The sequence below is a fragment of the Notolepis coatsorum genome, assembly GCF_963971535.1.
Source record: "Notolepis coatsorum genome assembly, chromosome: 10".
Classification (NCBI taxonomy): domain Eukaryota; kingdom Metazoa; phylum Chordata; class Actinopteri; order Aulopiformes; family Paralepididae; genus Notolepis; species Notolepis coatsorum.
The window spans coordinates 73,182,692-73,197,839 of record NC_140174.1 but is presented as its reverse complement, the minus strand read 5'-3'; the positions used below and the strand labels follow the sequence as shown (position 1 = coordinate 73,197,839).

Below are 15,148 nucleotides of genomic sequence, written 5' to 3'. Positions count from 1 at the left end.
TGTTTGTAACGTGTATCCTTGTCGCAACTGTTCAGTAAAGCCTGTTCACTTTCATCCGTTGTCTCAGCTTCTTCTCTCTCTGCTCGTGTTCCTGCACTTGGGATCTCCTCTCCTAGTCCCACACTGAACCCTCACATATAATTTCCCTACGTGCAACATGCACTCACACACCGAGCATGGCTACTTGATTGTTGTAATGTTAAAGGCTACTTGATTGTTGTAATGTTAAAGGCTACTTGATTGTTGTAATGTTATAGGCTACTTGATTCAGGGCCACCTCAGGGGGTGTGCGAGCAGTGCGGTCGCACAGGGCCTCGCGGGAAGGGGGGCCTCGCAATTTTTTTTTTTTTTTTTTTGCGAGGCCCCCCTTCCCGCGAGTCCCTTTTTCATCACAGACCTAAAATCTAGTTTTGCTTATATGCTTATATATTTCACATTAGACACGTTTGTAGAATGTGTCTGACTTGTTCCTGCCTCTGCGGCTCTGCAGACTGCAGTGTTCCGGTTTCTGCGGCTTTGCTGCTCTACAGATTTTAGGATAGTGTTTCCGGGCTCTTCTCGGACACACGAGGTACAGGGATGATCTAATTCAGCGCTATTCAGAGGAGCGAGTGCCAGTGGATGTCTTTTCAAAAGCAGCATGGATCAGAAGAAATTACACCGTGGGCCAAGAAAGTCTCCTTCCAACTTTACCATTGATACTGCGTTATGGTGAGTTCATGCAACCTATTATATTCCCGCCGTGGATCTCTCTCTCTCTCTCTCTCTCTCTCTGGAGCCAAACTGGTCGACTAGCTGTAGCCTGTTGTAGTATGGAGTTAGTAGCTAACGGTGTGTGGCCTGGTGTCAGCGCCTGTATTGCTTTTCTCATGTTGTAGTTTCAGTGGTAGTGCGTTAGCTAATGGTTAGCGATAGCCGGGTTGAGCTAACTGGCTAACTGATAGCATCAAAGTAACGTGCGCAGCCGGCAGCTACGACGTTAGCTGCCGGCTGCGCACGTTACTTTGATGCTATCAGTTAGCCTAGGCTAGAGTTAGCTGTTAGCTTGTGCTACGAGTCGACCATTGACATTAGCCGTGAGAATAGCAGGGGGTTCTGGCTTATTTTTGTCCCGCCAGCGAGAGGCCTTTCGTCAACGTGGAGACCTGTGTTGCGGCCTTTCGCCCTGCGTTCCTTGGTGCAGGTAAGATTAATGAAAATGTCATGACATTACCCCACTCTTCCTTCCTTCCCCTCCCGAATGTTTTGTTAATAACGATGTTTTTTTCCAGGCAAAACATATGCTACTTCACAACATTTGGAGATACGACATGTGCTGTGTGTGAATGTCTTGGTCGTTTGTGTAGCTTGGGTAGCGTTGGGCCGTTGGCCAAAGCTGTGTGTGGCCTGGTGTCACAGTACCTGGCTAGCCTATTTAGCTGATGTCGGCCATTGGCTCCTTGCTGCTTTGGTTTCTCTGGTATAGACCCTCTTCTCTTTGGATTTAAGTGTTGATCTTTGTCCTTTTGGATCTCTCATACATGCTCTCTCTCTAACACACACACACATGACAAACACACATGCTCTCTCTCTCTCTTTCTAACACACACAGTCTGCCTATGGCGGCCTTTCTCGATGGCTAGGCTGTGCTCGCTGAGTCTGTACATAGTCAAGGATCTTCAGTCACAGTGCTCAGGTATTCTGCCACTGTGTACTCTCTGTTTAGGGCCAAATAGCATTTCAATTTCTTTCCAATGTGTCTCTCTCTCTCTCTCTCTTTGGATTTAAGTGTTGATCTTTGTCCTTTTGGATCTCTCATACATGCTCTCTCTCTAACACACACACACACATGACAAACACACATGCTCTCTCTCTCTCTCTCTCTCTCTTTCTAACACACACAGTCTGCCTATGGCGGCCTTTCTCGATGGCTAGGCTGTGCTCGCTGAGTCTGTACATAGTCAAGGATCTTCAGTCACAGTGCTCAGGTATTCTGCCACTGTGTACTCTCTGTTTAGGGCCAAATAGCATTTCAATTTCTTTCCAATGTGTCTCTCTCTCTCTCTTTGGATTTAAGTGTTGATCTTTGTCCTTTTGGATCTCTCATACATGCTCTCTCTCTAACACACACACACACGACAAACACACATGCTCTCTCTCTCTCTCTTTCTAACACACACAGTCTGCCTATGGCGGCCTTTCTCGATGGCTAGGCTGTGCTCGCTGAGTCTGTACCTAGTCAAGGATCTTCAGTCACAGTGCTCAGGTATTCTGCCACTGTGTACTCTCTGTTTAGGGCCAAATAGCATTTCAATTTCTTTCCAATGTGTCTCTCTCTCTCTCTCTCTGTACACTGTATATTGACTGTAGAACGGGAGCTCTCTCTCGCTCTCTCTTGCTATATGTTGACTGTATCATGCCCCGCCTCGGGCAGCGCTATTATTTAAGAATATGTTGACTGTATGAAAAAAAAAAAAAAAAAAAAAATTATATATATATATATATATATATAATTTTTTTTTAACCTTTTGGGGGGGGGGGGGGGGGGGGGGGGGGCCTCGCGTTTAAATCTCGCACAGGACCTCGCATTTCTCCCAGGCGGCCCTGACTTGATTGTTGTAATGTTAAAGGCTACTTGATTGTTGTAATGTTATAGGCTACTTGATTGTTGTAATGTTATAGGCTACCTGATTGTTGTAATGTTATAGGCTACTTGATTGTTGTAATGTTATAGGCTGATAACAAAGATGAACAAGAAAACTCACCCGAACTTTGTAAAAATCCACTCTTATAGCTCCATCTGTAGTTAAAACATTTACTTACATGTTGTTCTTCTCTTGTTCTCCTCGTGTTCTACTTTTGTTTGGTGAAGCTGCTGTGGAGAATTAGATGGCCGTTTCCATGGTAGCGCGTTTGATGAAAATGTATCAAAAGATGATAGCGGGAGTGAGTGTTTTAACTACATATGGAGCTATAAAGGAGTTTTGGCATTCATCTTTTTCACCACACTATACATAACATTACAACAATACAGTAGCTGGGCTCAGTGTGCATGTTGTGGGTTTGAGCAAAAATATTGTGAAATTGTACAGTATTCATAGAACTAGAGTGACAGAGAGTGAGGGAGTGAGGGAGTGAGGGAGTGAGGGAGAGAGGGAGTGAGGGAGTAAGGGAGTGAGGGAGTGAGGGAGTGAGGCAGTGAGGGAGTGAGGGAGTGAGGGAGTGAGAGGGGACCGCACAGGAGTCGCTCTCTGTTCTCTCACCTCTAACACGTGCTCGTCATCCAGCTCGTGGAAGATGGTTCCGGCCACTTGGTTGGGTTTGAGGGCCTGCCAGTTGAACAGAGGCATGCGGTACTTGGTCTGGATTGGCCTCTTGCTCCTGGAACCTGAGGAAGGACAGAGGTTCATTATGGTACGAGACACGTAACGGTGCCCCGGTTGGATGCTTTGAGTTGAGTGGTGACCAAATATGTCATGAGAGGAGAGGAGAGCCTGCAACTATTTCCTCCCTCTAATTTGACTCTTCAAATCTGACAATGAAGATGCACATTAATAACAGGCAGCAGATTGCTGCTCGTTAGCAAGGTCGCCCCCGTCGCTGGGAGGTCATGGGTTCGATTCCCCATGACAGTATCCTTGAGCAAGGAACTGAAGCCCTACCTGTTCTAGGGGTCCTGCAGATGCTCGACCCCACACTCCCATCGGTTTCAGAATGAAGGCAAAAGAAAGTAACTTGAATGAGCGCTATGCAAACTCACACAATGGCGGCCTTCTGTGGCCGCGAGAGGTAACCTCTCTATATTTTAGACTTGCACACCAATTAGTACCTCCACAGGTGAGGTGAGGAGAAAATGGCTATTGGATTTTCCTGAACAACAGGGGTCATATCTATGGACAATTGCAACACGTTTCATGTAACACTGACGGCTATCGGGTTTCTCTTGCTCAGCCTATCCAATAGGGAGGTGTAGTCTGACGTCACTGGTTGTTCCACCCGTATAGAGATTCATCATTGGGAAAATGGATTATCGGCTATTGTAACAATTCTGCCGCATGAACATTGGCAAGCTTTCCATTTTTGCACAAAATGAGTTCCCTTCTACCACTAACATTATTGTTTAAGCATTTTTGTTTGAAATAAAGGTAGTTATAAGGTTTTTAATTTGTCGTAAAAAAATAACTACAATTACCAGTAGGCAGCCTGTTGTTCACTAGGCAGCCTGTTCAGTGCTGTCGCCTGAACCACGTCACGGCCAGCAAGCTAGCTAGCTAGCTAACGTTAACGTTACCTCGCTAAACGTACTAGACGTTAGCAATGTCTACTGTCGTTAACCATTTTAAATCGGGGCATGTAGAGGCGTTTCGGGACAGAGTAAAATGTGCAGGTCCTCTTCTCAGACCTGTGCACTGCATGCATCATGCCGGCTAGCTAGCTACACGTCACGGCCGGCTGATGCCACGATAGCTAACTAACGTTACAAGCTCAAAAACCTTATAACTACTACTGTCGTGTCCATAAGTTCCCTGGCAGAATACTTTGTCTGTGAGGACAAAAGTAAATAAGAACGATATATATAACGCTGTATAGCATATTCTCTAAAAAGTATACAAAGAGGAGATAACCATTTTAAATCGGGGCATGTAGAGCCCGCCGTAAAAAGAATAACGTTATAAACTATACACAATATGTACAACGAAACAATGATTTACATTAGTATTTACAGTGATTTAATATGCAGTGAATACAAATAATGATAATGTGGTTGTTGCTTTTAGAAATGGTGTTTGGCTTCATCTGATAAATGGATATGATCACCAGAGAGATACTAGCCACAGATTCAGGGTCAGTTATTTTCCCATTGTACGAATTGTTAAGCTTATCGAATGTAAGGGAAATCTGATCCTAGGTCTGTGACTAAAAAAAGTTTCTTACCCTCCAATAGAGTCACAGACGTAAAGCCTCCCCGCGACGCCACGTGTGGGAGTAAGGCCAAGTTCGCCTATCATCGGTATTGAGACATCGTGTATATTAATATTTGAATAGTCATATTTGGCACTATATCGTCGAGTTGGACGTAGTCTATTAAGCTAATAATAGTCTGTTAATATATAGTGCTTCGTGCGGTGAGAATACTACCGTAGTCAGTACCCCATCGTTTCGGGCAGAGAACTGGCTGCTTATCCAGGGTGGTTGACCCCACGTGAAGCTGCACCCGAGGAGCCCCAGAGCCGACGAGCGAGTGGACCTGTATACCGGATTATTCTACCGACGACAGCCCGCCTTCCCAGGCACGGATTATGCTTTGTATACTTTGATTATTCCATGGATAAAGACCCCCGACACTGCCGTGTGTTGGAACCCCCCCCCCTGGAGAGGACGCAAGGTGAGGAGACGCTCTGCAAGACGAGGTCGCTTCACGTCTCTCCTCCGTGGACCGGATGACGCCGGCCCACAAAGAGTCCACCTGCTTTCATCTGTGGTCCAAGGATCGCCGGCGCATTGAACGGCACTACAGTGGGTTCACCTGGGATACCCTTGGCCGGATGAGGCAGCCGGATTCTACCCCCCCCCCCCCCTTCCTACTCCTGTCGGCTTACAAGCGACCGGATTAACCCCCCCCTAGTGTGTCCAGTATATAATCATTAAAGTATCATTGCTGTTATTCCTTAAACTATTCCAGGTCGTATATGTACCACCTGCGCCTTCAGAGATTGGACATTCTCTATTGATATACCGACGAATACTCTTGCCATAAAAGTGCATACTAATTTCCATTCATAAATGTGATTGATTTGATTAAGTGCTTGCTCTACACACCATCGCTGTGTAGAAATAAAGACCTATTTCTAATTCGTACATTTGTGTTGGATCCGTTTCATCTACGTGACAGTGTTCATCATAATATATTTATGCCGTGTACTGGGTGGCCGAATATTAAGTACAAAGGTAGTGGTAGTAAGTATCATATCTAGTAATACAGTCAGGGAATTGTACCCCTCAGTTACAATTGGTCCTTCGAGCCGGAGGGTAATTAGTGTAATATTAATATAGTGTTATTAATATTGAAATGGCCTATGATGAACACTCCACGAAACGATCCTCCTAACCAACGCCCGCAGCGCGAACGACGGCTCCCTCAGTACTTAGAGGCTTACGCTGTCAGTCAACAACCTAGTCTTCTACTAACAGTAAACGCGGTAAAACTAGAAAGTAAAAGTATGTCTAACCCCAACGCCCAGACTACCCCGACCATAGAGGCCCCTACGGGCTCTAATGTAACTGACCAAGTTCACGGTGGGGACCAGTGGGAACCAGACATGACTTCACACCCCGCCAGTACTGAAGAAGTAGTCCCCGATGAGTCCCGGGAGGAATACAACGCTACCGAGAGAGAACTCGGCACGGAAGAAGACGGGGAGAGCACCGTGGAGATAGAGCTCCAAGGCTCCGCAAGGAGTACCCCGAGGGAAGGCTCCCCTATACAACCGCCTTCTCCCAGCGAGGCAGAGAGGACCCTACAGCAGGCCTTCCTCATCAGCCTGAACGCCGCTGCTGAACGCGACCGACTGCAGATCCAGCAGCGGAGCGAAGAAGAGCATATACGTCTAGAACTAAGACGCATTCAGAGAGAAGAGAATGTGGCCCGAGACCGAGCAGACAGCCAGCGAGCAGCTGCTGGTGCTCTACGGGACGCAGAGCGCGACAGACAGCAAGCGCAACTAATAGAACAGCTGATCAGACGGACAACACCCTCTCCCTCCGCCAGAGGCTCCAGGAACTCGTCTAGACACACCTCCAGGGCGGCATCCCCTAGCCGAGTAAACAACCCTGAACTTGACCAACAGACGAGGTCTATACCCCCCACAGACCACCTCCCCCCACCGGTCCAAGCGAGACCTAGCAACCGGGAAGGAGCAGCATACCCTGTGGAGAGGCTAAACCAGAGACTACAAGCACTGGATGACCTAACTGAAGACGAAGAGGAAGAGGAGGAGAACCACGCCCGACGACAGCACAGTACTCTACCGGACCAGGAGGTCCGGTACAGCCCAGGCTATACTCCCGCGGAGCTGCGCTACAGACCCCCGACTCTATACACGGGTGAGCACGACGCACGACCCGCATTGAGGAACAGCACCTGGACAAGCGGGCCATGGTACACTGCCGGTACCAGCCCATACCAAGGCGCGGGAGGAGACTCGCCTAGGAGGCCTCTCCCCCAACGCTCGCCGATGTATCCACAGTCAGCGTCATACATTGGCACGCCTATGGTACCCGACTTCACCCAAGAGAACCGGGCCCAGTATACAGAACTCCGCATGTGTCTGGAGACCATGTTGGTGGATGTATTGGATGAACGCCACAAATACGCCATCCTACTGAAGCACTTAAAGGTACCCCGCGCACATAATATAGCGCTCGCCTACGCGACTTCCACCACCCCATACACAGCAGCGCTGGTAGCATTGGACCAGAGGTATGGGCGCATATGGGATTACGTGATCCAGGAGATCCGACACATCGACCGCTTACCCCCAGCAATAGACAATCGAGCACTGGACGACCTGTCCATCAGAGTGCAGTCCCTGGTAGGGATGTTGGGAGCGCAGAGAGAGAAGGGGAGGCATGAACTTTACGCCAACTCAAATGTGGAAAGGATCTTGGAGAAGCTGCCGCCCGCTCGACAGGAGCGTTTTAGGCGACAGAGGGACCACCGAGACCCGAATGGCCCCGAACCGAACCTCCTCGATCTAGCAGACTTCCTGGCGAGAGAAGTCAGCAGCCTACGGCTAGATACATTCGGACGGAGCACCCCTGGCTCCAGAGAAGGAACCAGATGACTAAATGATGGAAGAAGATCGGTGACTGTGATGCACCAATCGGAGTCAGTACCGAGCAGCAGGAGCCACAGTACCCCCTCCAGAACGGAGAAGTGGAAGATAGTGTGCCCCTACTGTGAGAAAGAACACTGGCTAGCGCAATGTGACTCCTTCCCCAAGCTGAACGCGGAGGAAGCAAGTCAATGGATAAAGTCCAACAAGCGCTGTTTCCGCTGTGCGCGCTCACACATGGCAGCCGAATGCCGCTTAAAGAAAAGGTGCACCAAGTGCGATGGAGCCCATCTGGACATACTTCACGACAGTAACAGACGGCGCCCTTCACCCGCACCATCCAGCCGCAAAGCGAGCGTCATGTACATCGATCCCGCCAGCAGCAGTGGAGCCCGAGTACTCCTAAAAGTAGTGCGTGTGACACTAAGCTACCAGAATAAAGTCCTGGACACTTACGCCGTCCTCGATGACGGGTCAGAGAAGACCCTGCTGCTCGCCTCCGCTGCGGCCCAGCTAGGGCTGCGGGGAAGCGAAACCCAAATGACAATTCGGACAATAAGACGAGATTTGAAGACGATAAAGGGCGAGAATGTCTCATTCTTTATCGCAGCAAGCGGCCAGCCTGAGCGACGGTACCAGATTACAGACGCTTTCACCAGCCAAGAAATAGGACTGTCGCGGTACACATACCCCGTCGCCAAGCTGATGGAGAAATATGTACATCTGTGCAAGTTACCGATCCCGCTCATAGACAATGCTATGCTGACCCTGTTGATAGGCTCCGACCATGCAGACCTCATTGTCCCGATAGACCGGGTTCATACCGGACCCCGAGGCTGTCCTGCAGCAGTCGAGACCCGTTTGGGATGGACTCTCCAAGGCCCGCTCGCCAAATCTCTCAACCGAAGTACAGCCACTAGATGTCTCAACTCCCGAGTCACAGAGGGAGAAACCGCACTCCTGCAACACGTAGAGCGGCTATGGACCTTGGAACAAATGCCCTTTAAGAACGGAAAGAAAGACATTCGCTCTAAAGATGACATTTACGCCATTCACCTCCTCGAGACAGGGACCAAGAGAGTCCCGGTCAACGGCGTGTTGAGATACGCCACGCCACTCCTGCGGCGAGAAGGAATGCCTACTTTCCACGCCAAGACAGACGCCACAGAACGGTACCTGCTGAACACGGAGCGGCGCTTAGCCAAGAACCCCGCCCAAGAGAGTGTATACCGCGCTGAGATTGAGAAGCTCATCACAGCGGGACACGTCACAAAGATGGACATTAAAGAGGCTGACCAGACCACTGAATCGTGGTATGTGCCTCACCACAAGGTCCATCACAACGGTAAAGACCGCATAGTATTTAACTGCAGCTACCAGATCGGATCCCAAAATCTGAATAAAGAGTTACTGCCCGGTCCCACACTCGGCCCCTCCCTACTCGGCATTCTACTCCGCTTCCGCCAGGAAAAGGTGGCCATCAGCGGGGACATTAAAGGAATGTTCCTGCAGGTGAGACTAGTAGAGGCGGACAAGCCCCTGTTACGGTTCCTATGGAGAGAGAAGCCAGGAGATGAGCACCCAGCCATCTACCAATGGGAAGTCCTCCCCTTCGGAACGACGTGCAGCCCCTGCTGTGCTACATTTGCACTACAGAAACATGTAGCAGAGGACCCAGCAGCGGACGAAGAGGTCCGACACAGCGTAAAGAACAGCTTCTACGTAGACAACTGTCTACAAAGCCTTTCAACCCAGGAAGAAGCCGAGGCTCTCCTGATTAAACTCCGCGCCTCATTGATCAAAGGCGGCTTTGATCTCAGGCAGTGGGCCAGCAGCGATCCGCAAGTACTGCGCAGCCTCTCCTCCGAGGACAAGGCAGCCAGCAGCGAGACCTGGATGGCTACAATCCCGGGAGAAGCCCAGGAGATGACCCTGGGATTGGTGTGGCGATTCAAAACAGATTCGCTTCACTACAGACACAAGCCCCTGACTACGGACCAGGGAAGGCCGGCGGCGGCGCCGACCACCAGACGGAGTGTGTACACAACACTCGCCCGACAATATGACCCGCTAGGATGTATTCTACCGTACACCACCAGGGCAAAAATGATTGTACGAGCATTGTGGGACAAGGACCAGGGCTGGGACGACCCCATTCCCGCACACCTTGCATCCACCTGGAGAGAGTGGGAGATGGAGCTCCACTCACTCCCAGGCGTTAATATGCGCCGAAGCTACTTCCCACCCACGGTGAGGCCAGAGACATGTAAAATGGACTTACACGTCTTCAGTGACGCCTCAGAGGTCGCATAAGGATCAGTAGCCTACTTGCGGGCCCAAGAGAAGGGGGGAGAGATCTACACAGCATTTGTCCTCGCCCGCTCGAGAATAGCCCCACGCAAGCAACAATCTATCCCACGTCTAGAGCTCTGCGCAGCCCTAGCCGGAGCGCACCTAGCCACGCTCATCCAACGTGAGCTCACCATACCGGTGTCTAGAACAATCCTGTGGTCAGATTCCACGACGGTACTCGCCTGGATCAAATCGGACTCATGCAAGTACAAAGCCTTCGTGGGAGTCAGAGTCACCGAGATTCAAGACTTAACCGAAGAGTTAACCGGAGAAACAGAGTGGCGCTACGTTGATACAAAACAGAACCCAGCTGACGTCATCACCCGGGGGATGCCCCTGGATGACCTCACCCGTCGCAATGTCTACAGTGACGGCCCCGCATTCCTAAGACTCCCGGAAGGACAGTGGCCCATGCCTATCCCGAGGGAAGCAAGTCCAGAGGAGGTGGAAAATAAGAAGTCTGTGTTCTGTGGATTGAGCACCGTAGCCTCCACCGACCCTAACATAGACGATTGCACGTCCATAGAGAGTGCACAACAAAGAACATTCCTGCGGTACCACCCGGAGTGCAAGTCCCCCGCTGATATGTCAGCAGCTAACTACGAGGAAGCAGAATTGCTTCTACTGCAGCGAGCCCAGAGAGACAATTTGACAGAAGGAACAGTCGTCATGATTATTGATCAATCACTGCCCAGAGCTATGTGGCCGGCCGGCCGCGTAAGCAAAGTGATCACCGGTGCCGACGGCAAGGTCCGAGCAGCTGAAGTGCTCGTCCAGGGTCGCACTTACACCCGTCCCGTGGCGAGGCTCATAGAACTGCCCCGACTCCCAGACACAATCGATGATGACCATGACCCTATAACCCTATGACTTTGTGAAGTTGACTGACCCCTACAGCAAACCCTTATGTGTAAATAGACAACGCGATTAATCTGTCTCTGTTTAACTGATTAGGTCTGGGACCAATCAGGGGGTGGCTGTTGTGAAGGGCCAGATTAAACCGAATATATATATTTATTTATATATATATATTTAATTGTATTTGTATATTCTCTAATATTCCCTGATATCCCTTGTATATTCCTTGTACAATATGCATTGAATATCCATTCTAGCCTACTGAACATCCCATAATAGTCTCCATTCTACTATTGGTCGAGACCTTGGTGCCAGGCTGCCATACCCCTCAGACCCAGTTCAAATGTACCGCTCCACATGTACGAACAAGTCCTAGTTCCGCGTAGGAATCTGGCTACCGCACCACTAATGGGACTATTTGTTCATAGTGCGTATATATACTGCGCTACTAAAGTAGGACTTCCTTTTCAGTCCAGTTTCTTACCCTCCAATAGAGTCACAGACGTAAAGCCTCCCCGCGACGCCACGTGTGGGAGTAAGGCCAAGTTCGCCTATCATCGGTATTGAGACATCGTGTATATTAATATTTGAATAGTCATATTTGGCACTATATCGTCGAGTTGGACGTAGTCTATTAAGCTAATAATAGTCTGTTAATATATAGTGCTTCGTGCGGTGAGAATACTACCGTAGTCAGTACCCCATCGTTTCGGGCAGAGAACTGGCTGCTTATCCAGGGTGGTTGACCCCACGTGAAGCTGCACCCGAGGAGCCCCAGAGCCAACGAGCGAGTGGACCTGTATACCGGATTATTCTACCGACGACAGCCCGCCTTCCCAGGCACGGATTATGCTTTGTATACTTTGATTATTCCATGGATAAAGACCCCCGACACTGCCGTGTGTTGGAACCCCCCCCCTGGAGAGGACGCAAGGTGAGGAGACGCTCTGCAAGACGAGGTCGCTTCACGTCTCTCCTCCGTGGACCGGATGACGCCGGCCCACAAAGAGTCCACCTGCTTTCATCTGTGGTCCAAGGATCGCCGGCGCATTGAACGGCACTACAGTGGGTTCACCTGGGATACCCTTGGCCGGATGAGGCAGCCGGATTCTACCCCCCCCCCCCTTCCTACTCCTGTCGGCTTACAAGCGACCGGATTAACCCCCCCTAGTGTGTCCAGTATATAATCATTAAAGTATCATTGCTGTTATTCCTTAAACTATTCCAGGTCGTATATGTACCACCTGCGCCTTCAGAGATTGGACATTCTCTATTGATATACCGACGAATACTCTTGCCATAAAAGTGCATACTAATTTCCATTGATAAATGTGATTGATTTGATTAAGTGCTTGCTCTACACACCATCGCTGTGTAGAAATAAAGACCTATTTCTAATTCGTACATTTGTGTTGGATCCGTTTCATCTACGTGACAGTGTTCATCATAATATATTTATGCCGTGTACTGGGTGGCCGAATATTAAGTACAAAGGTAGTGGTAGTAAGTATCATATCTAGTAATACAGTCAGGGAATTGTACCCCTCAGTTACACCCATCATATATACTCTCTGTCAGTATCTATAGGTAACAGTACTGTATATTTGCATATCATATATGTCACAAATGTATGTCCCTATGCCATAAATGTCATGATGTCATATATGTTGTGTATGTCATAAATGTCACTATGAATTGAAAATGGGGGACCCTGATGTAAACAAGACAAACGTATTTCTCTGGTCTGCCTCCCCTTAACAATTGTGTGTATTGAGCCGTACTGTATTGTACCCATTCCGCAATCTGTTAAATAAAAATGTCATTCATTCATTCATTTAGAAATGGTCAATGGGGAAATACATTAAGTGGAACAGAGGGTGGAACAGGAAAAAACGAAAATGACGTAACCACTACACCTCCCTATTAGAATCAGTATTAAGTTCAATTGTCATGCCCAACTCCATGATTTAGCTACAAAAGGAATATTTTTCCTGTGCTATATTGTTCCATTGTACTCGTTTAAGTGCCTGTAGAGTTACAGCCAACCAATGTGCTACAGCCTGCGGGCAAACTGTGTATGTCACAGGTGGGGGTGTGTGTGTGTCTGTGTGTGTGTGTGCTGATGGACCTGCTTGACCCTGAGAGGAGGACACGCCCCAGTGATGGTCCTGTGAGGATCTACATGCGTACCTGGCAGGGTGTCAGGCAAGTGCATATGCAATATATGTAGTTATGGTAATTTCCTATAGCGGTGCTGTGCTATGCTGTCCATTCTTCCCTTGTCAGATGAAGTCCATGGTGTTCCAGTCGTAGGAGAGGAGCCGTCCTACTGATGTGGTGACATGCGCTGGAGTAATTGATATCAGGCAAGTGCAGAACGGTAGCAGGTGTGTATTCATTGAGCGTGGGATCTACTCATGGGAGTTCCCTCTCTTATGTTGCAGGCATGTGCCGCTGGAGGGAGCAGCAGATTGGCTGGCGGGCGTGTAGGGGCGGTGCCATGAAGCCCCGGGAGATGGTCAAAGGGGAAATGTGTTATTGACAGCAGCAGAAGGAGAGTCGGGAGGTTGACACCTTTCGACTTCCCTGATTCGCTGACCTCTTCCTTTTCTCCCGCCTCCTGTGACTGTCACAGCGAAGGGGACTGTCACAGCGAGGTGACTCAGTTTGACAGAGAGACATATCCAGTCTACTGACAGCCTTCAGAGGGGAATCACACAGGTTTCTACGATACATTCTCTCTTTATTTACACATGATCACTAGGGAAACCCAGGAAACCATTTTATAGACACATTACATCAATATAACAAAAATAATCACACACACACACACACACACACACACACAGGGTCATACATTTATTCTGAAAATCGGTTGATTTATTCTGAAAAAAAAAGATTCCGAAACTGGAAGTCCCTCCCCCTAGAACCCCTCCCCTTCCTAAACCGGAAGTCCCTCCCCTCCGAAACCGGAAGTCCCGCCTCCTTGAACCCCCGACCAATCATCTCAAAAGGGGGCGTGGCTACAACCAATCAAACTAAAAGGGGCGTGTTTGGCATAATGAGACAGAAGCAGGATCCTCATTCTCTCTCTACTGGGGCACTTTCCATTGGGGTTCTGGTGGTGACATGTACTGCTTTGTGAACTCACCTGATGATACGCCACCTAGTGGCGGAGGAGGGGCCAACGGCGGTGGAGGTGGAGCAGGCGGTGGTGGTCCGGGTGAGCCCGGGGGAGGAGGAGGAGGTGGAGGAGGAGGACAGGGTGGAAAAGGAGATGTTTGTGCGTCAGAGGGTAAGGGAGGTGCTGGCGGGGGAGCTTGGGCTTGCATGGAAGTGGGACGAGCCACGGTGCCATCGACCGCATCGGTTCCCTCTGTGAGGACACACACACACACACACACACACACACACACACACACACACACACACACACACACACACACACACACACACACACACACACACACACACACACACAGACACACACACACACACACACACACGCACACACTAACATGAGTTCTATTTCATTATGGATCTCGCTCAGCATCATACTTGCACTGTACTTCACTTCGTGCACGTGCACTGAATAAAAAATTCCACCATGTACCTTTACATCCCAACATTCGTCTGGCCACACCCCCATCCGCTTACCTTCATAAGCAGGTGTGTGGTCACCTACTCGCCTCCTTTTTCACTTTCACCACAAGGAAGTGCCTTCGGTAGATCCCCACTTGACGAGGTTGTTAGTAGAAGAAAGTTGGAAAACAAGAGATACGTTGACATCATATCTTTATTTTCTCTCTCACTATTTTCGAGAAAATACGGCGATATTGTCTTCGTTACTGGAGTGTCTGGAAGATGATGATCATTCTAAACCTCCACCGGTTTTTTCGTATTAGGAGCTCACGCCGCTGACATGCTTCCCAACTACAATCCTCCTTGCTGCGGCTGGATGGGGTAAAGACCCTCCAGCAACACAGCTGGACTGTAGGACGCACCGACTGTTGTGAGAAGCGGTGGTTTCCAGGTTGGGTATGTACTGTTGGCTTGCGAGCTCTGGTTGTTGTTGATGCTATGGGGGTTAGCTAACAATTTACGAAACGCCGACCCCAGGCTAG

The 15,148-nt window shown here is 49.3% G+C and overlaps 1 protein-coding gene across 1 annotated transcript in view; it reads right to left on the bottom strand.

The window, feature by feature from the left end:
• Positions 1–15,148, bottom strand: part of fmnl1b (formin-like 1b) — a gene marked incomplete at its 5' end in the record, with an annotated part of 243,973 nt that overhangs the window by 60,236 nt on the left and 168,589 nt on the right. The window contains 2 exons of the mRNA XM_084322609.1: positions 3,243–3,367; positions 14,176–14,400. Of these exons, the coding sequence (XP_084178735.1) occupies positions 3,243–3,367; positions 14,176–14,400 (350 nt within the window). The remainder of the gene's footprint in view (positions 1–3,242; positions 3,368–14,175; positions 14,401–15,148) is intronic.